A 24,275-nucleotide genomic window follows, 5' to 3' on the forward strand; every position below is an offset into this window, starting at 1 on the left:
CCTCTGTATAGAAAATTGACATAAACATGAGAATCCATCAATATTTCTCCAAATGTGCATGCTTTTAAGCTAAAAGCCTATATGAAATGCTATAGAGGTAACATAACTGTTCAGACACTTTGTATCATAGAAATGCATTATATTTTAAAGAAAATAATAGAATACCATTATTTAAATTGTAATAATATTTCACAGTATTGCTGTTTTTTCTGTATGTTTGATTTACATTATGATGAGATTTGAGACATGATCACAGAGGGTTTTTTTTTACAGCCTACCTGACTGAAAGAGCTCATTATTTATGCAGCTCATTAGAGCTCTTTATGCAATTCTTTTGTCTTCTCAGGTGAGAATCATCCATTATTCATGATGATTCACGCCTCCACACATACTGTGTTTCTTGACCAAAGATGTTTTAGAAAATTTAACTCTCTCTATAGTAGGACTGATAATTTGAGGGTTAGTCTGAGGACATCAACCGTCATATGAAAGATTTAATATTAAATTTGTCCATTAATATGTAAGATTTTCACGGGGTACCCAGATTTTAAAATTCTTCAGCACCAAACAACAATGACTTCAACACTGTATGTGGTTTTTAAAACATGAATAAAGTTGGATTTATCTGATCATTTTCATTCTAATGTCTATATTATGCTGTATAATGTCTACAACTGCTGTATTAAACTGACTTTAAACTAAACTAAAGGTTAGTTATAAAAATAATGACCTAAAAATAACCATTAGGGAAAGTTCTGTACAAGTTATTTTTAGGTTATTGAAAAATAACCTCCCTGCAACGTTCTGGAAATGTTATTTTATGGTTGCAAAAAATAAAACCTAAAAAGAACGTTTACGTTTACAAACAGATCGGTGTTCTGACGGAGCTGCTCTAAGAGAATCTAAGTATGATTGACAGGTTGATTTTTGTTTTTACTTCTTCGAAATGTATAATGTTTCTTGCCGCCATGAACATGATGCCAGGGTTATCGTGTGAATTGTGTCAAAGGTCATCGTGCTCAGGGCAGCAGCAGGAAACTGTGACAGAACAGAAGTAGATTAAACACTTGCAATGATTCAGTATACTATAGCGCTAAGAAACTGTGTGTGAAGAGTGAAAGCGCTCCCAGATCAGTGTTGTGTGTCTCGCGTCACATGAGTGGATTACTGGGTCAAGGGTCCAATAAACTTTTGGCTGGACATTTAGTGGATGCAAATAAACAAAACACCTGCTGAACAGCGTTCACAGACGTGTCACCACAAACTCACCTAAACTCATTGAGGCCGTCCACCATTCGACTGTAAGCCAAAGCTCTCTGGCTGGCATCAGCTGACCTGCGGCTCAGTATCATAGCCTGCGAACAGAGAGCCACACGTCGTAAGAGAATAAAGAGAGTCAGTAAACCTTTTCACAAAAACACAAATCAAGTCTAACCTGCTCAATGGCACTTTTGAGCTTGTTCAGGTGGCTCTCGAAGAGCGGAAAGTGAGAGAAGAAAAAGTCCTGGAACTTGGCGTTTTCTTCCTCATTGGGCGAGAGCAGAAAGATGACGCCGATAGCGATCTTCTTCTTCCTGGCGACGCCCAGACTCGGCCCACTGTTCTCATCAGACATGTTGAAGCTCTCCTCCACAGACCTGCAATGCAAACAAGTTACACTGGGAAATCTAGTCGCCTAGCCATCACAATCTGGTCCTTGTCAAACTCACTCAAATCCATTTTTCCTGCTTCTAACACATCAACTTTGAGGACAAAATGTTCACTTGCTGCCTAATATATCCACCCACTAACAGATGCCGTGATGAAGAGAGGATCAGTGTCATTCACTTCACCTGTCAGTGCTCATGATGTTATGCCTGATGTGAAATAAATGGTGTTATCCTTATTGTGAAATAAATATGGTGATGTAAGACTTCTGGTCATCTTGTCCACCCCTAGCTGTGTGTGTGTGTAATACACAAGTGTGTTAATCGCACCATCGAGGGAAGACTCCGTTCTCCAAGCTGGTGGTCTGGCTGCGTAACCAGCGCCGCTGATAGCTACTGGCACAGCTACTGGTGAGAGAGGATCCTGGCGATGGGAACGGGGTGATCAACAGGCTGCTTAAAGACGCTGTGGGCGGAAGAGAGGAGCAGAGGGTCAGCGAGTTCACACGTCCACCCCACAGGAGCGCAACACACTCACACATACAGTTCACACTTCTCTTAAACTAACCTTATGTCCTCATATACTTGCCCTCATTTTTTATTTATGAATTGGTTTATTTGAATATGGACCGTACAAAAAACATGATTCCATCCCTGTACATAGACAACATAGCATAAGCTAATGTGCATCTTGCATATAAGAGATTTGTCAGACGCTTAGGCAACAAATCGTCCGCCATGGTCTTGTCAGTCATCTCATCACTTAATCTCGTTATGTAATAATTTATTACATTTCAATGTGCATAACTGGTTTGTTTTAAACCAGCGTTTAAAACCTGTACGACTTTCTTTCCTCTCTGGAAAATAAAATGTTTTGAAGAGTCCAAACAACACTGATTTCAAGATTTTAAACATGCTGCAACTACACTGAGAAAAAAAAAAAAAAAATGGTGTAGGACTTACTTGAAAAAACCTAAGAAAACAATTTGCAAGTAAGTTACACAAATAATTACAAAGAAACAGCAAGTAACACATTAAACGTGAAATTTGAATGAAGTAGAAACAGTATTTTCTAGTAAAACGTACTCCAATAATTAGTTTTATTTACAAATTATGATTTTTTGTTTGTTTTTTTACAGTGTACTGATATTTGACTATTGATTAACATTGTGTTGGTTAAACAGTCCAACAAGGAAAGTAATTTCAGAGGCAGAGCACATAATTAAAATTTAAAGTATTAATCAGACAAATGCATTCTCCTTTGGACTGAAGAATCAATCCCAAGTAAAAACTGATTTCATGTTATTTAGCCTCTATGTTTTCAGAGATGTCAGAATGAAGGGAGACGCTCCAACAGCTCAACGGAGATGAAACACATGTGCCGACCCAGACCTGATTTAGCCTCCTCGTTTACTAGTGCAGGCAGGCAGTTTTGGGAAGGGCTAAATATAACTGTGAGTGCATGTGATGCTGCATTAGCCAGAACGAGAGATCCCAGCTATGCTGCCCAGGCCATCACGGCACTTTCCATTGCACAAGCTTTTCCAGGTCCTCTGCATTTTCAGAAAGCTGCACATCTCAGATATTCCTGTGCCGCGACCACAGGCTGAGCTTCAGGACATCCCGACACCACTGCAGGATTACTCAGGACATGTTCATATGAAGTTATTTGTGATCACTGAATCATTTAGAGAGAGATGTCTCCATGCATGTCATTGTGGTTTTAAATTCATGTTTCTCATAATCTTGAATCAGAATAACTTCTCTTCCCTCTTGCAGCATCTCTTTCTCTTCTCTGATGACCTGTCACTCACATGAGATCCACCAATAGCAAACCACAACCGTCCAATCAACTCCCCAGAGACAAAATCAACATTATTTGTTCTCGTTTCAGAAGCCGTTTCACTCGGATATGTATCACAATAGGGAAGAAAAGATGAGCGCAACTTCCCTTTCATGCTGACATCAATAGTGTTCAAACGTCTCTAATAAGAAAACATCCTGAGATTTCAGAGCATCTAGACATGGAGATCAGAGTATATTGGGTGTTTAGTAAGGGTGAAAAGCTGTCTCACGATATTGCCATGATGGAGTGTGAGGGTGAAATAAGGATGCCACTGCTACGTTTACATTACACATCCACTATCGTTTTGCTTTTTAAAGAAATAAAAAACAATTAATTACGTTGGATAAAGGTTGCATGCAATCCCATCAAGCTCATTTCATACGAGCCGCAGAGATGTACGTAGTGCAGCAGGAATCACTGGTCATGTGACAAGAGTAAGTGCTAAGATGACTTACGAGATCATGGCGGGGGATTTGTTGCACAAAGCCTAAAAGCGTCCGGTAAATGTCTGATCTTGTAGAATTGACGCTCGGCACCGGCGCTCCCTATTCACACAGTTCACGCGAATGCCAAATAGAAAGCGAAAGTAAAACGCGAACGCACATTCAAAAGCGATTTCAATACCCCACATTTTGAAAGCAGCTCCCTGATGCATGCAAATATCTCCCAATATGAAAGCAATCTTAGGCTGGGTTGTGTAGTTGTAAGCATCTTTCAGCTCTGTATCATAATTGAAGAAAAATTTGGTCTCTATTTGCACTTTGAATATTGAGAAAGTACTTATTAAGTGATTATGGTTGCACTTATTGTTTGCACTTAATGAGACTAAGAAAAAAATGTGTTTTTTATTTCTATGATCAATTTGTTGGGAGTTCAAAAGTTGTAGAAGCTCATAAATCATGTACAGTAAGGTCTGAAGAGACTCATGAAATCATACAGGAGAGAAGCCAATCAGTTGAACTTTTAATTACAGCCCAGAAATAAAACTAAACAAAATGCAGTAATCATGTGTCCCATAAGACCAATCAGACTCTTCAACATCTGCATGTCCAAACTGAAGTGTGTGACTCCTGCAGCTCACCTGAGCGAGCAATGCCGCTGTCTCGCTCGTCATACGGTCCTCGGCCGGGCATGTCCATGGGGTTGCTGTGACCTGAGAGGAAGCAGAGAAACAGTCATGCAAGAGACGCTTGCTCATCCGTACCCACCACCACCCATCCAGCTGTCAAGGCATCTCATCACCACTGTGATCTACAACACATCAGCACACACACATGCACACAGCGCAGGCAGGAGAGGGCACACCGGTGGCTTATGGGGGACGGGGCAGAAAGAAAACCTGGGCTTGTCAAAGCTATAGTTCACACCAGCTCAGATCTACACGTCTTAAGAGACGTGATGTTGTCACGAGCAAAGCACTAGATGCACATGCACAAAACACAAGTGCCACATGCACACACTCGTACACACACACACATGCGCGCCAACCTGAAAAGAAAGAGGCGCTCTTGATGAGCCGGAGAGGACCTTGCTCTGAGAGCGCCCGGCGCGGGCTGCAGAGCTGAGAGAAACCTGTACGGACCGCGGAGAGCAGGAAGACAAATGAAGAGAAAGACACACATCCATCTGTTAGTCAAGTACAGGACACAGAGACATCTGAACGGTTTGGAGTGATTAAAGATTCTGTGATGGTTTTGAAAGAGTCTCTTCTGCTCACCAAGGCTGCACTGATCACAGGAATACATTACATTTTACTATATATATAGTAATATATATTACTATATATTCACATAGAAAACTGTTTTAAATTGTAATAATATTTCATTGTTTTTACTGTATTTTTGATCAAATAAATGCAGCCTGGGTGAGCAGAAGAAACTTTCAAAAGCATAAAATCTTTAATTACTCCAAACCTTTGAGCGCTAGTGTATCTGAAGCTGTCAGGATGAAGCAGACAAACAGATGTACGGTAACACCACACAGAACGAACACACAGTGTGTCTGACTGAGTCTACAGCAACTCGACTCATTCAGGCTCAAATCAATGAACAGTGCAGTCGATTCTGTGGGTGATGCACACAAACGCTGCTCAAAACAGGACGACTATGTGAAAATGAACTCAAATATACATGATAACGGTCTCACAAAAACATGTGCAGGTTATGGTTCACTCTAAAACCAGAAATTATATTTCAAATCAAGGCTATATTTAGGACCGTTAGTATCTGTCGCATTGTACTTTATTTTCATGACTTTGTATCTCGCAATTCCGACTTTGTATCTCGCAATTCAAAAATAATTGGTATCTCGCAATTCAGACTTTATATCTCGCAATTCGGTCTTTGTAACTCGCATTTCGGACTTTGTATCTCGCAATTCCGACTTTGTATCTCGCAATTCGGACTTTATAACTTGCAATTCAGAAATAATTGGTATCTCGCAAATTGGACATTGTATCTCGCAAGCATTTTTATCTCCAACTCACATTTTTATCTTTATAACTCACAATTCTGACTTTTTAAACTCACAATTCTAAGGGAAATGTCAGAATTGTGAGATAAAATGCGCAATTACCCTTTTTATTTTGTGGCGGAAATAAGCTTACATAGAATGACAAATGATAGTGACAATGTACCAAAGGGATACAAGTGCTATTTTTGAGATTTTTAATGTCAAAAGTTCACGTTGTTGATTAAACTATGATGAAGTCACCTTTATTTATATAACGCTTTTTACAATGCAGATTGTGTCAAAGCAGCTTTACAGTGATAAATGGTATATAATTCTTAAAGAAAATGGTGTCAGTATCCATCTTAAGTAAATTCAGTATTGATTCATTCCGATGTAAGAAACAATACTATATTATTAAAATATTAATTTATCTATATCAGCACTGGAGTAAACAGTGACGCCATCATCCAGCTCAGTTCTGTTTGCATACAATGGTGTCGATTCAGGCAGATCAAAACACTGTTGAATATCAAATGTCAAGTACTAGTGGTGCTAATGATGACTGGCGCGTGACAGAGCTCACAGCACCATATCGTGTGAATCAGCAGTCAAATGAAGCTTTTCTCAGTGACTGTAATTTTAATCACGTTACTATCTTAATTTCTTTAGATGAAAAATGGCAGATAAAAATGCTTGCAAGCAGTTAATCGTGAACTAAAAATAAAGCATAGGATGCAATGCAAAATAATTTTGACCTGGACATGTTCTCAAGAGGCTCCATGTGTCCTCAAAACAAATATATCACAATGTTTAAAGCAGCCTTGTGAGGATTTCATATGAAAACTTATGCACAATGAAAGAGGATAGACACAGAAGAAAGCATTTACATGTAACATGGAGAAATCAAAATGTAAAGAAGAATTATGCATTGAAAGTAAGAAAACTGTAACAAATGTTTTTAAAACTACAAACGTGGCTCAAGAATCATTTTGGTAACAAGAATCTGGGATTGAAAGTGCATGTGGTGTAGGACGTTATGATGGTTAGGATGTGATTTGGTTACCTATGCTCCCTAGGAAGCCGTTGGCCGTGGTGTTCTGCTCGGGCCGGAGCGCGTTGGAGTCCTGACTGATGAACTCCAAACTGTCCTGCAGTCTGTAAAGCAATCAAGAGCAGCAATGAGGCAACGGAGCATAGCCGATCCGGCGGTAAGCGTGCGAGCGAGTGCGCGCTGCTTACGTGTTCAGGCTGCCGTAGGCACTGCCGCCCGTTCTGGCTGTAAACACTTTACTGAGCATCAGCTGTGCAGGAGACCTGGAAACACACACACACCTGATCAGCAAAGACTGTCCGTCATCACATCCACACACCCTTCACTTCAGTCTCACCTTATCTGGTGGATCTTCAGTGTTGAGCCTTTGTAGCTCATGGCCACTGAGCCGAACATCATTTCTCCGAGCATGTTAGCGTCTGAAGAACACCGCGATGAGGCCTGTGGGAAACAGACAAAGTTTGGAGTACACCTAAGATTATAGAGAACGTCACTCACTTTGCAAAATAATTGCACAGGGAGACCTTAACGCTCCTCTATGTTGGCATTATGAATTTCTGAAGACGGTTGGCGCATGTTGCGTTCCCAAATGAAAGTTATAAGCGACCCAAACACACAAAGCACTTACAGAGCAGCATTTACTGTGAATGAACACAGTGCTCTGCTTTACTCTGAAACATGCAGCACATCAGACTATACATTTATACAATTACATCACAACCCTTGAGATTTGATGATCGCACTAAGCCATCTCACATTCTCATAAACATGTGTTGACAAAATTTAAAAAAAAAAGTTTCTGGGCAACAGGCGAGTAACACTATTTCAATGCTGACTTTTACTTGCATGTGGCGTTTTAAACCCTGGCTATGCTAAGGGTGTCCCGTAGATGGCGCCACAAGCTTGTGCAGCAAAATAAATGTATTAGAAAACGTAAAATCGTGCAGTTTATTTTGTAATTGTTTAAGGTCTTTTTTCTAGGATTATGCAATTCACACTTTTCAGGTCGGAAAATACAAAAATACGGATGCAATCACAAACGCAAATTAATATCTATGCATCTTCCCCACTGCTGTAGCAGTTTCAAATAAACTATAGTATGTTTGTGTAGTGTTCCTTTGCGTAGTTAGTTCACCCAAAAAATGAAAATTCTGCCATTAATTACTCACCCTCATGTCGTTCCACACCTGTAAGACCTTTGTTCATCTTCAGAACACAAATTAAGATATTTTTGATGAAATCTGATGGCCTCTATTGACAGCAAGATAATTAAAACTTTCAGATGCCCAGAAAGCTACTAAACACATATTTAAAATAGATCATGTGACTACAGTGGCTCAACCTTAATGTTATGAAGCGACGAGAAAACTTTTTGTGCACCAAAAAAACTAAATATTGTGACTTGATTCAACAATATCATTTCAAAACACTGCTTCATGACGCTTAACGAATCTTTTGTTTTGAATCAGTGGTTCAGAGCATCAAAGTCACGTGATTTCAGTAAAGGAGGCTTCGTTTCATCATAAGTGTTTTGAAATTTCAATAGTTCACATGACTTTGGCAGTTTGATATGTGTTCCAAACCACTGTTTCGAAACAAAAGATTTGTAAAGCTTCATGAAGCAGTGTTTTGAAATCGGCCATCACTAGATATTGTTGAATAAAGTCATTATTTTGTTTTTTTGGTGCACAAAAAGTATTCTCGTCGCTTCATAACACTAAGGTTGAACCATTGCAGTCGCATTAACTGTTTTAAATATGTCTATAGTAGCTTTCTGGGCATTGAAAAAGAAAATGATCTTGCTGGCTATGCAGGCCTCATCGGATTTCTTCAAAAATATCTTAATTTGTGTTCTGACGATGAACAAAGGTCTTAGTTATTCTAGTTTATTCCAGTGCTAGAATAATGTTCAGTACGTTTTACTTTTAATATTTAAGTACATTACAAATGAAGAACTTTAACTCAATTAAAACTGAAAATGAGTACATATACCCTATTAAAATATTACTCTGGTAAAACTATCTGTACTTTGACACTGCACAGAATATGAAAAGCTTCAGGAGTCATCTGTCCACTAAACCAGCACAAAAGCACACGCAGCAAAATATAATCTAATTATTGTTATCAATAGAGTTTTTTTGGTTAATATGGCACACCCCTATCCAATCAAATGCTACACAACGCCACTGTGCATTATGGAGCAGACATTTCAGACTCACCTGGAAGCGGCTTTGTTCTCTGGGCTCAGAGGCGCAGGACGAGCTGCTGTCCAGTGAACTGGAGCTGCCACCTGTAGGCCTCAGCTGACAACACTTCCCAAACATCTTCGCCTGCGTCTCTCCACACACCTTCTGTAAACAACACACACACACACAAACTCAACAAACCTCCACAAACACACGCTACCCGTTCATCAAGACCAGCGCTCTGCAAAAACACATTTAAGATTTATCTTTGCACCAGTTAATCAAGTGAATCAGTGAATCAACAGTCATTAATCACATTTATAAAGCGTGAAGGAAGAGCGAAATGAATGTGATGAGGCACTAGTGCAAAATATCAGCATGCAAAAACAAACATACAGAGTGAGCGGTTAAATGATTCATTATCAGATGACTACAAGTCGGTTCTTTAAATGAATCATATAAGAAGACTCACAAATGTAGTTGATTCAGTCAGATTATTCATTTACTGAATCCATCAGAGTAGTTACCGAATGAACATGGAGTTTAAAGAGTTCACTCATCATTTACTCACCTTCATGTTAATCCAAACCCACAAAAACCCAAATTTATGTTTTGAGAGATTTATGTCCCTCCAAAATTGACACTGTAAAAAGCTCATAATTCATATGAATGCAGCAGTTTAATCCAAGTCTTCTGAAGAGACACGATCGCTTTATTTGATGAACAGATTTAATTTCTATCAATATTTATGTGTAATTAAAAGCCTAAATTAAATCTGTTCATCATATAAAGTGATCGTATCTCTTCAGGAGACTCGGATTAAACTGCTTCATTCATATGTGATTCATCTCTTTATGAACATTTTGAAGTGTCAAACTGTCAACAGAGGGACAGAAATCTCTCAGAATCTCTCAAAAATGAACGAATGTCTTATTTGTTTGGAATGACATGATGGTGAGTTTTAATTTTTAGGTGAACTGTCTCTTTAAAAGAGCCGTTTTGTAAAACATACCCTAAGGAAAGCATTAATATGTAGTAAAATGAATGTTTTATTGCTGCACATTGACCATCACGTGACACAGTGTTTACACAGACACTTTAACTCCAATGCATTTAGTGAACGTGATTCAATAAAGAATGTGAAGTGTTAGATAAGAGATCGAGTGAATAAGTGTTTCGGTTGTGCGTGTCACTAATGGCTCATGGGAGTCTCATCCTGCCCTGCAAAGAGCACAAAGGAACTCAAGCATGTGAGACAGTCATATGACTTCCTTAACAACTCGTGAGCTGGGGCCGTTTGCTTACTCTTTGCTCTCTCAATGACTTTCTGTCTCTCTCTCTCTTTCTCTCTCTCTCTAGTGAAACAATATCCTCTGCCAAAAACGTCATGTGACTGCAGCTGCAGCTCGGCTCCATGTCAGCGATCTCCAGACTCACCCTAATACATCAGACAGGCCGTTTATTATTCATCTGGCTGCGTTACACTCCAACATCAGCTTGAAACTGCAGTCACATGACTATATCAGGTTTGGAAAACGTTCGTTTTTGGGTAAAACAACAAAGTGACTGCTGCACCTGCGGTCACATGACAGCTAATGACAAACAACCTGCAGACGTGACTGAGAGCGAGAGAGCAGAGACACGCCTCCCGTCATGTGAATGTGAAAGAATGCACACACACACACACACACACTCAGTGTCAGCTGACGCTGTTATTACTGGAGATAAGGGCGCTGGTTCACACAGCACTCACCGTGACGGGGGCGTCTTCCGTGCTTCTCTTTCTGGCATCTGAGTCGAAGAGGACGTTCCTGCCCCGCCGCTCGCAGTCCTGGTAGACGATGAGGCGGATCTGGCTGGGCTCCAGCTCTGGCGAGGACCAGCTGAGGAGGACATGAACATGAGTGAGAACGTGGCAAAGCTCCAGTACACGGACTTACACCCCAAACACACTGAAGCCTGGGCCGCCCCGCTCCAACCAGAGTATCTGCAGAGTGTTTACAATCAAAATGAAGGCTTTTTAAAGTTCTTCAGTGTGTAAAGCTCTGCAAAGTCCCTCCAGCAGGAGTTCTTCTCTATATATGTGTCAGTGTTTCTGAACTCCATGAAACGCCTCCACTGTAGTCTCGAGTTTTCTTCACAATATTCCTCGTTTAAATAATTCATATGCAGACTAAACACATCAAGCAACAACGTCAAGACTTTGGAAAAGGGCATTATATGGCCTCTAAGACCTGCACAAATAAAAGAGGTGGCACAGAAGCACACAAAAGTGGCATTTGGTATATTTACAGACTGTTTAATGAGACTTAGAGGTGGCATGAATAATGTTATGAGATGGTTTTAAATATAAAGTTTTAAATATAGAATTATTAAAATTACTGAACCAACCACCAACTGGTGGCGGCATGTCACTGTCTTTGTGATTGAATCATTCATTCAATTGATTTGTTCAAAATGACTGATTCACTGAGGAACGAAGCAAGTGACTGTCTATGAATGGGTCATTGAATCACTGACTCACCCGTTTCATTCAAAAACACAGATTCATTCATCAACGAAACACCACTTGGAACCATATTTGTTGACGAAATGGAGCAAAATTAGACCATACTGTGCCTAAAACGTACTTAATATTAATAATAATAATAAAAAAAAAAAAACTGTTAAACTGTTGTACACCAACAATCAAATTTGCAATCGTGCTGATATTTGGGGAAAACAGCAGTCTTGCTTGTGTGATATTCCTTAACTATATCATATATTATAAATATTAAAGGTGCCCTAGAATTAAATATTGAATTTATCTTGGCATAGTTGAATAACAAGAGTTCAGTACATGGAAATGACATACAGTGAGTCTCAAACTCCATTGTTTCCTCCTTCTTATGTAAATCTCATTTGTTTAAAAGACCTCAGAAGAACAGGCGAATCTCAACATAACACTGACTGTTACGTAACAGTCGGGATCCTTAATATGTACGCCCCCAATATTTGCATATGCCAGCTCATGTTCAAGGCATTACACAAGGGCAGTCAGTATTAACGTCTGGATCTGTGCACAGCTGAATCATCAGACTAGGTAAGCAAGCAAGAACAACAGCGAAAAATGGCAGATGGAGCAATAATAACTGACATGATCCATGATAACATGATATTTTTAGTGATATTTGTAAATTGTGTAAATGTTTCGTTAGCATGTTGCTAATGTACTGTTAAATGTGGTTAAAGTTACCATCGTTTCTTACTGTATTCACGGAGACAAGAGCCGTCACTATTTTCATTATTAAACACTTGCAGTCTGTATAATTCATAAACACAACTTCATTCTTTATAAATCTCTCCAACAGTGTAGCATTAGCCGTTAGCCACGGATCACAGCCTCAAATTCATTCAGAATCAAATGTAAACAATATAACAGTATACAATACTTTGAGACGAACACTTTGTAAAGATCCATTTTGAGGGTTATATTAGCTGTGTAAACTTTGTTTATGCACTGTTTAAGGCAAGCGCGAGCTCCGGGGGCGGAGAGCGTGCGATTTAAAGGGACCGCAACCTGAATCGGTGCATTTCTAATTATGCCCCAAAATAGGCAGTTAAAAAAATAAATACAAAAAAATCTATAGGGTATTTTGAGCTGAAACTTCACAGACACATTCAGGGGACACCTTAGGCATATTTTGTAAAAAAAACATTCGATGGCACCTTTAAAAACAAGTACTCATACAGAGGCATTTTTGCGGTCATATCTCGATTTTGGTGGCATTTATAATTATTTCGGTGGCATTTACGGCCCAAAGTCTCGTTCATTTCGACCCGATTTCTGATAATTCGATATCTGATAATAAGACTTACAATATTACAAGATTTATAAGTCATTCCATCTACAAAAAATTGAAACAACAATAATTTGATATGAAAATTCTATTTATTAGTCCACATTTTTATTGCTTAATGCACATCTATTTTGACATTGCTTTGTCCCATCAATTGCTATGGTTAATGCTATTTTAATACTGCGATTTCGAGAGTGGTTCTCGCATTTATATGTGGATGTCACTTCAGAAACTTTGCAGTGTGGAAAACAAAACTTTTATTCAAATTCTTAATGGATTATATTTAGCCTAGAAAGCTTGCAAAGAGCCTCCCGTTACAATCACAGCAAAGCTATCACTCATCCCAGTTCATCCCCATCTCACAAACCTCCATTATAATCAATGAAGCTGTCTACACTGCACAATTAATCTCTTATTTTCATCAGCTCTCCACTTTGTTTCGAACGGTGAGTGGATTCTGACTAAAACATCTCTGATTGGCCATTGTGTTCAAGGAATCAACAGGTATGTCTGTGATTGGCTACATTGTTCAAAGCTGTAAAACGCATCGTAAATAGAAACCGTCGATGCTCACCAGAACGCAAACACTGAAAACGTGAATCTGTAGAAAAAGCAACAGTGCCGCATTGACAATTAAATCGTAGTTTAACAATCACGATTCCCCAAATTTAAGACCTCTTGAAATGAAAAAGATTTTCTTATACCTTTTAAGATATTTTTGGCTCTTAAATTTGATACAACTGAATTTAAGAGTTTTTAAGGACCCGCGGGACCCTGTCTAACAGCTCTCGCACCAGCCGTGTGCTGGATAAAGGCTCGTCTATTTCTGTGCTCTGCATCAGGCCAGGTGAAGAAAGGCGGCGAGCGCAAGGCTGTTTACTCGTCACATTCCCAACGACTGGACTCATACTCCGTCCACATCATTAGCTTTATCAGGAATCGAGACAAACAACAGCGTCATTGTGAATGACTTGCCATCTGAGTGTTGTTTAAGACACACACACTCGGGGCTTTGCTTAAACACTACATAGCAGTGAGAGACTTCAACATTCCTCAAATGAGCCAAGAATAACTTCACTACAGGCAACCGAACACACACACACACACACACACAAACACAAAATATAGCTGAACACAAAAACAACATGACACACAACCTCAAATTATGAAAACCCAATCACAGACCATAATCCTCACAGCTGATCTGAAGAACTGACCAAATACTGATCTCAACCTTCTGACATCCTCGTCTTAAGCTCATAATAACTAGTGGCCAGTGACAGATATACACATGATATCATGCATGATTTACGGCCGATGCATCGCCAAGGCCGGTATTTGGCACTTTTTAATTATCAGTACCAGCCGATCAGTTTTTTCTGTTTGGCTGTCATAAGCGGGACTTTTATTTTTACAGAGCTGAGAATGCCAGGACTTGAGCTCCCATTTTCCATCTTCACAAGTTTACGGTCTTTACCAGTTGTCTTGTAAATTAGACAGAACTGTTAAAGAAAGAAACAGACATACGTTTACCTTTCTATTATTAGTAATAGACAGTCATCAACTAGTACACTTTATCAAATACTGTTGACATTTAGCAAATATGCATTTAAACAAACTTTGGCGAATCCCGCTGTGATATCCTCTGAGTGTATTTGTAGCCTGCATAAACTTTAAACCTTTACTATGAATTTATTTCAACTTTAATTGTTTTTTGTCAAAGTACGCTGCACTTAAATAATTTAATAAATACATTTTAAAAAATACTGAATAAAAAATGAAATTTTTATTTTACCATTATTATTGTTATTCACCATCTTTAAATTAAACAGTGATCAGATATCATATATATTTGCTTTACAGCAGCCATCCGACTCTCCAGGATATCAAACATTCAGTCGTCAGGGCTCCAGGCTACGACCAAAGGGTTGCATTTTGCGACCATTTTCCTACCGTGCGACTAAATTTTATTAGAGGTTGCACTGGTGCCAATATCACGTTGGCCAACTGATAAGAGCTGCCATTTCTGTTGCATACGAGAAACATCAGAACATTTTCTCGCAGGCAATCTCGATCACGCAACACTGTTACTATACAGCACTAGGAGATCCCGCGAGAAAGCGTTTGAATTCGCCAGAGAACATCACAGAGAGATCTAGTGAGAAGCCTTCAAATTCAGTGCAGAATTCTCTGTTATAAACCACAGAAATCAGATCAAACAGCTCTGACGTATGAACCAGGAGAAGCATTGCGCCATGAATGAACAAGTTATACAAGGCTTTTCATTCCACAAATCACCAACATTCAGCATGTTTTTAATGTAGTAACGCTAACTGTAACCATGGTATTGTAGCAGAAATACTCAAATATTTTAGATTATTTACTATTTCGTTCCCTCGATTTGCTAAATAATGCGCACTATTTACTATTTCGTTCCCTTGATTTGCTAAATCACGCGCACTATTTACTATTTCGTTCCCTTGATTTGCTAAATGACGCGCACTATTTACTATTTCGTTCCCTTGATTAGCTAAATCATGTGCACTATTTACTATTTCGTTCCCTTGATTTGCTAAATGACGCGCACTATTTACTATTTCGTTCCCTTGATTAGCTAAATCATGTGCACTATTTACTATTTCGTTCCCTTGATTAGCTAAATCATGTGCACTATTTACTATTTTGTTCCCTTGATTTGCTAAATCACGTGCACTATTTACTATTTCGTTCCCTTGATTTGCTAAATGACGCGCACTATTGACTATTTCGTTCCCTTGATTAGCTAAATCACGTGCACTATTTACTATTTCGTTCCCTTGATTAGCTAAATCACGTGCACTATTTACTATTTCGTTCCCTTGATTTGCTAAATCACGCGCACTATTTACTATTTCGTTCCCTTGATTTGCTAAATCACGTGCACTATTTACTATTTCGTTCCCTTGATTTGCTAAATCACGTGCACTATTTATTATTTCGTTCCCTTGATTTGCTAAATCACGTGCACTATTTACTATTTCGTTCCCTTGATTTGCTAAATCACGTGCACTATTTAAGTCAAGTCAAGTCACCTTTATTAATATAGCGCTTTTTACAATGCAGATTGTGTCAAAGCAGCTTTACAGTGATAACTGGTACATAATTTGGCTGCACAGCAGCTCTTAAATAATAGTGTCAATGCAGGCAGATCAGAAGCACTGTTGAATAAATGTCAATAATACTATTGAATATCAAATGTCAAGTGTCCCCAACTAAGCAAGCCAAAGGCGACAGCGGCAAGGAACCCAAACTCCATCAGGTGACATCAGGTGGCAAATAGACAAATCCGGCGAAACACGGATGTAAAGCAGTGCTGCCATTACTGCGTGCCTTGCTGCTAAGGAAGTAGCAGAAGTAGCGTGTTGGTCCCGTAGGCTGTAGCAGATGTTAGCTATATAGTTTTTTTAGTACGTATGCTGTCCAGTGATGCCAGGCAGAGCGTGTTGTGTGGTTGGTTGTTTATACAACAGCACAAAACTACAGGCCTGGAATAAAACAGTTTGTGTAATCCACAAACCTTTGTTGCACATTGACTGCCCATGTTTACGGCCATACGGATTGCACAGAGTTCCTGGTCGAGCGGAGGACCAAGTGCGTCAAAAGTGGATGAAACGCATAACCGAGATGCTCATCGCATGCCAGATGATTAATAAAATAATCTTGAATACCTATAAGAACATGTATTTTATTGCTACAATTGGTCGTGGCTAAGGCCATCCTTAAAAATATTTTGGTTTGCCGTAAAAAAATAAAAAAATGGTCGGTAGGTCGTAAAAAAAGTAAAAAAAAAAAAGTTTTATTGCATCACATTAAGTGTATTGTGATTGTCAAAACATTTTAGTAACTAAGCTGAATTTTATTAGGTTTAGTGACATGTTAGAATGTTTACATGGTAGGCTACAATTTCTGGTAAGCTACACTTTTTTATTATTTTTATTCAATTATTATTATTTAATTATTATTGTGATTTGATTTAATATTGACTCATTTGGATAAATATTAGCTAGGCTACACAAGGTAGGCATTAATTTTTCTCAAGAAAAAAACAACTCACCTAACTTAATGCTGTAAACATACAGAGAGCCCTATCAGCTGGCAGTATTATTTAAAAATAACAATTTAAATATAATGCATTTTTTTATTATAATAACAACTTTATTTAATGATATAAGTAAAAATATAATAAATATGTATACATATCAGCCATGTGTGAGGGGCTGCTTGACCTTCGGTCATTTCTGAGAGATTTACCTCAGACGAAGGTAAGTGTAAATACATAAATCCATTTTGAAAAACATGTTTACAAGAACATAACATTAGTTAAATCATGTGCACTATTTACCATTTCGTTCCCTTGAATTGCTAAAATCATGTGCACTATTTACCATTTCATTCCCTCAAATTGCTAAATCATGCACACAATTTACTATTTTGTTCTCTTGATTTACTAAATCATGCGCACAATTTACTATTTCATCCTGTCGATTTGCTCAATTGTGCGCATGATTTAGCAAATCGAGGGAACGAAACAGTAAATAGCGCGCATGATTTAAAAAAAAAAATCGAGGGAATGCTTAAATAAATCGTGCAAACCATTTACTTTTATTCTCCTGCATGTCATTTGCAGGGCTCCGAAAAAAAAAAATATATATATATATATAATTTTTTTATTTATTTTATATAAAAAAAATGAAATTACCACTATAACCAGTAGATGGCAGCAGAGGAGCACTTATTGGCTTGTTAGCCATTTCCACTTCCTATTTATTATTTATTAATTAATTAATTTATTATTTAATTTATTTATTTGTTTTTACACGTTTTGCTTTTTAATGTATATTCAGTCACTATGGAATTACTATTATAAAATATCAAGTCATCAAGAAATAGATTTTTGTTAAAGTTGGGAACATTTGTACTGAAGTGTGAAGCAGGAAAAGTCAAAGTCTCACGAAAATCAAAAGCTTTTCTTCAAATTGTGACTGAATTACACAGAAAGCAAGAAAAGAGAAGTTCCCTGAATATTAATGTTGATTATTACTCTCTATTATACTCAGCCCTATTAGTTTTGGTTCTTCCTTTACTGAAACTTTTTTTTTTTTTACTATTCTGTGATTTTACCTCAATTCTTTTTAGTCTATAAAGTATTTAATGCAATTACATCACAAGTAACTGTAATTAAATTATAGAAAAATTAGAGTAATCCTTTACTTTATCCTTTTAAGGGAAAAGTAATTAAATTACTTAGTAATGCATTACACCCAACACTGCTGGAACTGTTTTTTTGTTTGAAAAACAGCATTAATTAACAATTGCAACAATTGTTTCCTGCTACTAATAATAAATATCATCATCATCATTATCATTAGTAATATCGACTGCCATTTTTTCCACATAACACTGGAATGAGAAGGTTATCTGTCCTCATTACAGTGGATTAGCTGTTTTCAGGGGGAAGGACAGGTGACAGCGAGGGCGACAAGATCTAGACGGCTTGACAGTGAGCCTGTTGGCACTGCTTCAGAATGAGGAGTCCTTAAGCTGCTGACCGTAATCTCCCGGCCGTTACACAACAAGACCGATCATCATCAGCGAGGAGGACACACACAACAACTGTACAGCAAAACCTCTGTCACTACAGCAGCTACAAGCAGCGACTGCAAACCCAAGTGGGCGGCAGGTACCTGGGCTTCTGTGCGACTGAACCCGCGCGCTTCCCCATCCTCGCTAGTCCGCAGCTGCTAAGAATAGCGCTGAACTAAATTCCCAAAACAACATGAGACTGTGAGGTGACCTCCAGGCCGAGCTGGACAGCGGCGGGACAAAGACATGCGGAGACGCAGTCGGACATGGTGAAACTGAAGAAAGTGCGGCGCGTCCTCTCCAGCGCTCTCCCTGTGAGTGGAGGTCAGCGCAGATCATGTTGGGAGCGAGCGGCCGTTACATAAAGAAACCATCCAGACCGTGACGCAGTTCCTGTCCGCTAGCCCTTTCTGAATGCATGCAGTGGGAATGTTTCCAGGCCGGATTCCTATCAGCTCGCTTAACCAGAGCCGACGGGACAATAATAGCTGAACTTCAGTAGTGAAGGAGCACAGCTGCTGGTCAACGGCACAGTTACAGCATCACTGAAGCAGTGTTACAACAACAAGACAAGCCGGACCTCTTGTTTTTTCCATTTTATTAATGACATTTGAATAATCAAAAGGATGTTCAATCAAATTAATTCATAAAACATTAAAGGGTTAGTTCACCCAAAAATGAATATTCTGTCATCAACTCACACTCATGTCATCCCAAACCCATTTCACTGTGTCCTAACCAGACACAAGTCACCTGACACGCGATAAAAGGCTTCTTTTCCATGTTAGTCAGAGTTTTTGTCCAAACAGCCACGACAACAATATGCAACGATTCTATTTTAGAAATGGTTTCCATTTCTGTGACGTCAATCGCAACTGGAATAACAACATACAAATATGACAATGATAATCTTAGGTGCTGATTATGTGCTTTATTTCATTGAATGCGAGTCTGAATATCATTTTGCGTGACCTTTGTAGTCGTACTGAAGGTGACAATGGATATTTCACCTCAGATCTTTAATAAGGCCATCCTTAAAAATATTTTTGTTTGCCGTAACCCGACCGACCCTGTCAATTTAGGACCGACTCAAATTTTTTTTTTTTTTTTTTTTGCTTTAAGTCCGACTGACTTGCCGGTTGTAAATTTGCAGTGCACTTGCAGAGAGACTCCGCCCACATTCTCTTCTGATTGGATGGCTGTGATTTTTGATTGATTTGATTGCTCTTGCAGAGAGACTCCACCCACGCGCTCTTCTGATTGGATGGCTGTGATTTTGGATTAATTTGGTTGCTAGTGCAGTGCACCTGCAGAGAGACTCCGCCCACGTGCTCTTCTGATTGGTTGTGATTTTTGATTGATTTAAATGCGAGTGCAGCGCGCCTACAGAGACTCCGCCCACATGCTCTTCTGATTGTTTGTGATTTTTGATTTGTTTGCGAGTGCAGTGCATGATTCTGAATAAATTGAGAATCAATTTTTTTTTTTGCCTTTCCCACGATTCTGAACATACAAATTAACAAAATAACATTACTATTAACTATAGGTTCTGACAAAATATTAATTGCTGCAGTCTATTTACAAGGTTTAATGAATCTGACAAAATGGTTTGAATGAATGACTCGCTCATAAATACTTCTCTTGTTTCATTGCCTTGAGTTTTTAAAGGAATCTCTTGAATGAATCATTCAGTGACAGATACATGTTTGAACAGTGTGGTTACTGTGCAGCTGAAAAGCTGTTTCATACATGACAAAAAGTGCCAACGCAGATCTGAATGTTCACTGTGATTTTTTCAAAGGTATAGACTGTCATTCAGGTTTGGGTGTCTGAAGTGAGATTGCAATCTTTTAATGATTAATCTTTAGTAAAAGGGTAAATAAACCTTGTAAATAACTTCTTGTACTGTAATAACAACTACTGACTGCCAAACCACAATCATCACAATCATCACTCACATGATCCAGCAGTGAAGGAATGACATGCTGTCATCATGAATCATCTCATCATCTGACACACTCTCTCCGGTCATGAGCGCACAGAAACACACACTTCCAGACAATAATAATTTACTGTATAATGCAGAATGTCAAATTTTGGATGAATAAATCAAAGGGCATGGATGAATGTACTTTTCAAAGAATTACATTAAAACTTAATTTTAAATTTAATTTATTTTTTTAAATAAAATAAATTTGATTACTTTAAGAATAGGATTGAATTGAGATCATCTTTTGACGATTAATTGTGCAGCTCTAGTTATTATATTGTAAAAGTGATTAATTCAATTGTTTTGACATCATTTTTTATTATTAAAATTTAATCCAGAATGTTTTTTTTTCTTCAAATAAAAAAAAAAATGGAATTGTGAATTTAAAAGCTGATTACATAAACAATAGCCAATGAACGGTTCGTTATTTTAAACCTCATCTGTAATGGCCTGAGTCGGTAGGATTGCATGAAAAACATTATATTTACTCCAGAAGCGCGTCTGACGTGAGTGAGGAGGATGGAGCGGAGGGTCTCTTCAGAGCACAAAAGCTTTCGCCTCAATCAGGAACAATCTGTCCTGCCAAAGAACAAGAAACGCGAGAGGCTCCTGAGAGCGGGTCCGAGGTGCTCCGGCTCCTTCAACACGACCATCTTCACAACAACACACTGACAGCATGAGCTGAACACCCTGCTGAAAGCATCTCCGTGATGAAGACGAATGCATGCTACAGCTCAACATATGTGAGGAGAGAGAGCGGTGCGGAGCAGATCGGGACGGGGTCATGAGGTCAAGAGGTCACGCTCCAGTACAGCAGTGACCTGTGTTTCATATACCCGCTGTCACGATCAAGATAACTTCAACGCGTCTAACATGTGATACTAGTGAATCTGACAACACATATTTTTAGTGGTTGACCCCATTTAACAGCCTGCGCGGATACCAGCACATCTCCAGATAACAGTGTGGCTGATTATACAGGATACGGTTTGACAGCATGTGCACACTTTTTCAATGCGTGCTGAAATATTTCACAACAGAACATGTTCATTATCAATCCACAGCCACTCACTACAGTATTTTATTTGACCGGACACATTTCTGCCGACAATGTCACGCCTTCCTTTACTTTATTTCATCTTGATTTTGAGAAAATGTTTCAGTTTCACACACCTTAAAAGAAAGGGCACAAAATGGTTTAAAATTATGTAAGATAAACTAAAACAGCTAAAAATCAAGATGTAAGTTGAGATCATAATTTGTCATTTTAATCTGTTCCCTTAACAAATAATTAATTTAATTTTATCTTGACATCTGGACACGCTGCATGAAGGAAATTTAAATGTGTGATTTTCAGATGAAGAAAGGTCAGAAATTATATATATATATATATATATATATATATATATATATATATATATATATATATATATAGCCCTCCAAAGGTTTGGAAACACCCCTGGCAAAGTGTGGTTTTGGACGATATCAGCATAAATCCTCATTTTTTTTGGTGCAAATAAATTAATGTAACTTGACATTAGACCAGCAATAATAATTTTCATTTACATAATAATGGCAGTATGTCAAAGTCAGACATGCCCCTTTGCCAGCTGTGATGCTGGTTACTGGTTAAACTTGGCCCAGGTTTGTAAAAGATTTTTGGGGCAGCACACCTTAATAGCACTTCGGTAAAGTTGGTTTTATATTCGCACATTCGGACATCCATATTCAATAGCATTGTTAATCACACTACATTGGACATTCAGTGGACTTTCACAAGTAAATATGCCATTAAAACAACACTTGCCTATTTTGATCGACTGTGAAAAATGTTGTAAGTTATATCATAATATCATGTCGCTGCACATTTATTGGAAAGTCTGAATTTATCAGAAGTCCGAATGTGCGAATATAAAACCAACAATTGATTGCCAATTAAGTTTAGAATACAATGAACCAATCAGAACCCAGTTTAGGTCAGATAGCTGCTAATGCTGGATATTTTGATTAATCAAATTTAATTTTTCTCTATGTATAAACTGTTTATGTAATAAAATATGATTTCGTAGTTTGTGTTGTCCCTCATCAGTGCAAAATTATCACAAATTAAAAAGGATTCATGCCAATATTGTCCAAAACCCCACTTTTCTAGGGTGTTATTTTGAATACTGAATTTTTCAAAATACTGCCACTGCTCGTCAAAAAGATCATTTAAATCCTTAACTTATTTCCAAAAGCTTATAATCTAACACTCTAAACAAGCTAAAGATGATGTCAGTATGAAGCAGAAATGAGTTTGCAGAAGCTTCCTGCAGCAGATCATCCTCACAGTCAACACATGATGGGTTTAATAAACACCTGCAGGAATGAAGAAATTAATCTAAAAGGAATGAAGGAATTGAAGCAAAAGGAATGGAGCTGAATCCATCGACAGCACGAGGCGGTTTGATGACACGGTCACGTGCCAGTCTCGCTCGCGCACGTCAGCGGCTTATCAGACAAACACGAGACGCTTTTATCATCATCACCAACATTAAATTCACTAAATCTGGCCTCCATGGCGGTCAACAACATCGCGTTAAATACAACACAATAACACAAGCTCTGAGGAATAAATCACACGTTTAGAGGAAATCAGTGACGCGCGCCAACAAACGGTCGACTGAAGCGATCGCGTCAAGCTCCAGATGGAGGAGAGCTGATATAAACACACACACACAACACAACACAACACAACACACACACACACACACACACACACACACACACACACACACACACACACACCACGACCCTCAGCTAAAACACACACACATCCACAGAACAGATTCGAGCGAGTGTCTCCGGAAGCTCGTCGACGCGTACCTGAACACCGCGTCCTCTCTGCTGCATCTCGCGGGCGGTGAGAGCGCGTTTCTCTTGTTGAAGAGCTTGTGGAACAGCGTGGGGGCCATAATCGACCCTCAGTCTGGAGGAAAAGCCCGTTTGTGTTCAGTTCCTGAGGAACACTCCACTCCAGCGAACGGACTCCATTTGTGGGACAGTCATATGACTGCCATTAGTCACACGAGCTGCTTGGCAACGCCACTGCGCTCCGATTGGTCGATTTATTGCTGCGCTCCCCTCCGCGTTCCTGATTGGCTGATATTTTTGTTTATGGACCACGTGGTCAGAATGGCTGTGTTGATGTTTTGGGGTTGAATTTAAATCCGATGCATTTCATCTATATTATGAAAATCAATTTCCGCCACAGATCATAAATCATAATTATGACACAAAAGGTCGAAATTATGACACACTAAATCATATTTATGAGATATTTATGACATAAAAGTCTAATTTCGACTCTTTTTTTATCTCATAATGATGACAGTATTTTTAATCTCATAATTGTAAGTAAAATCTCATAAGTATGTCACGACTATAACTTAGTATGTCATAATTTTGAAACAAAGTTGAAATTATGACACACTAAGTCAAATTTAAGAGGTTTAAAAAGTCGAAATTATGACATAAAAGTCTAATTTTGACTTTTTTATCTCATAATGACTTGTCATAATTATACTAGTATATCATAATTTTTATTTTTTTCGTAATAATTATGACAAAAGCATGATGAGTTGGTATTTTTAATCTCATAATTA

At 38.4% G+C, this 24,275-nt stretch overlaps 1 protein-coding gene across 3 annotated transcripts in view; it reads right to left on the reverse strand.

The window, feature by feature from the left end:
- The window catches only part of fnip1 (folliculin interacting protein 1), a 33,043-nt gene extending 9,349 nt beyond the window's left edge, over nucleotides 1-23,694 (reverse strand). The window contains exons 1-11 of one of the 3 annotated variants that reach the window (XM_067375488.1): nucleotides 23,497-23,694; nucleotides 10,934-11,063; nucleotides 9,214-9,345; nucleotides 7,332-7,435; nucleotides 7,183-7,257; nucleotides 7,007-7,098; nucleotides 4,981-5,064; nucleotides 4,574-4,645; nucleotides 1,977-2,112; nucleotides 1,436-1,637; nucleotides 1,270-1,355 (exon numbers count right to left, since the gene is read on the reverse strand). In XM_067375488.1, the coding sequence (XP_067231589.1) occupies nucleotides 1,270-1,355; nucleotides 1,436-1,637; nucleotides 1,977-2,112; nucleotides 4,574-4,645; nucleotides 4,981-5,064; nucleotides 7,007-7,098; nucleotides 7,183-7,257; nucleotides 7,332-7,435; nucleotides 9,214-9,345; nucleotides 10,934-11,063; nucleotides 23,497-23,585 (1,202 nt within the window). In that variant the 5' untranslated portion in view covers nucleotides 23,586-23,694. Of the gene's footprint in view, nucleotides 1-1,269; nucleotides 1,356-1,435; nucleotides 1,638-1,976; nucleotides 2,113-4,573; nucleotides 4,646-4,980; nucleotides 5,065-7,006; nucleotides 7,099-7,182; nucleotides 7,258-7,331; nucleotides 7,436-9,213; nucleotides 9,346-10,933; nucleotides 11,064-18,742; nucleotides 21,449-23,496 lie in introns of those variants that run through there. The other 2 variants (XM_067375489.1, XM_067375490.1) reach the window with 2 other exon arrangements.
- Between the last annotated feature and the right edge of the window lie 581 nt (nucleotides 23,695-24,275).

This window comes from Chanodichthys erythropterus, chromosome 22, assembly GCF_024489055.1.
Source record: "Chanodichthys erythropterus isolate Z2021 chromosome 22, ASM2448905v1, whole genome shotgun sequence".
NCBI classification, from domain to species: Eukaryota; Metazoa; Chordata; class Actinopteri; order Cypriniformes; family Xenocyprididae; genus Chanodichthys; species Chanodichthys erythropterus.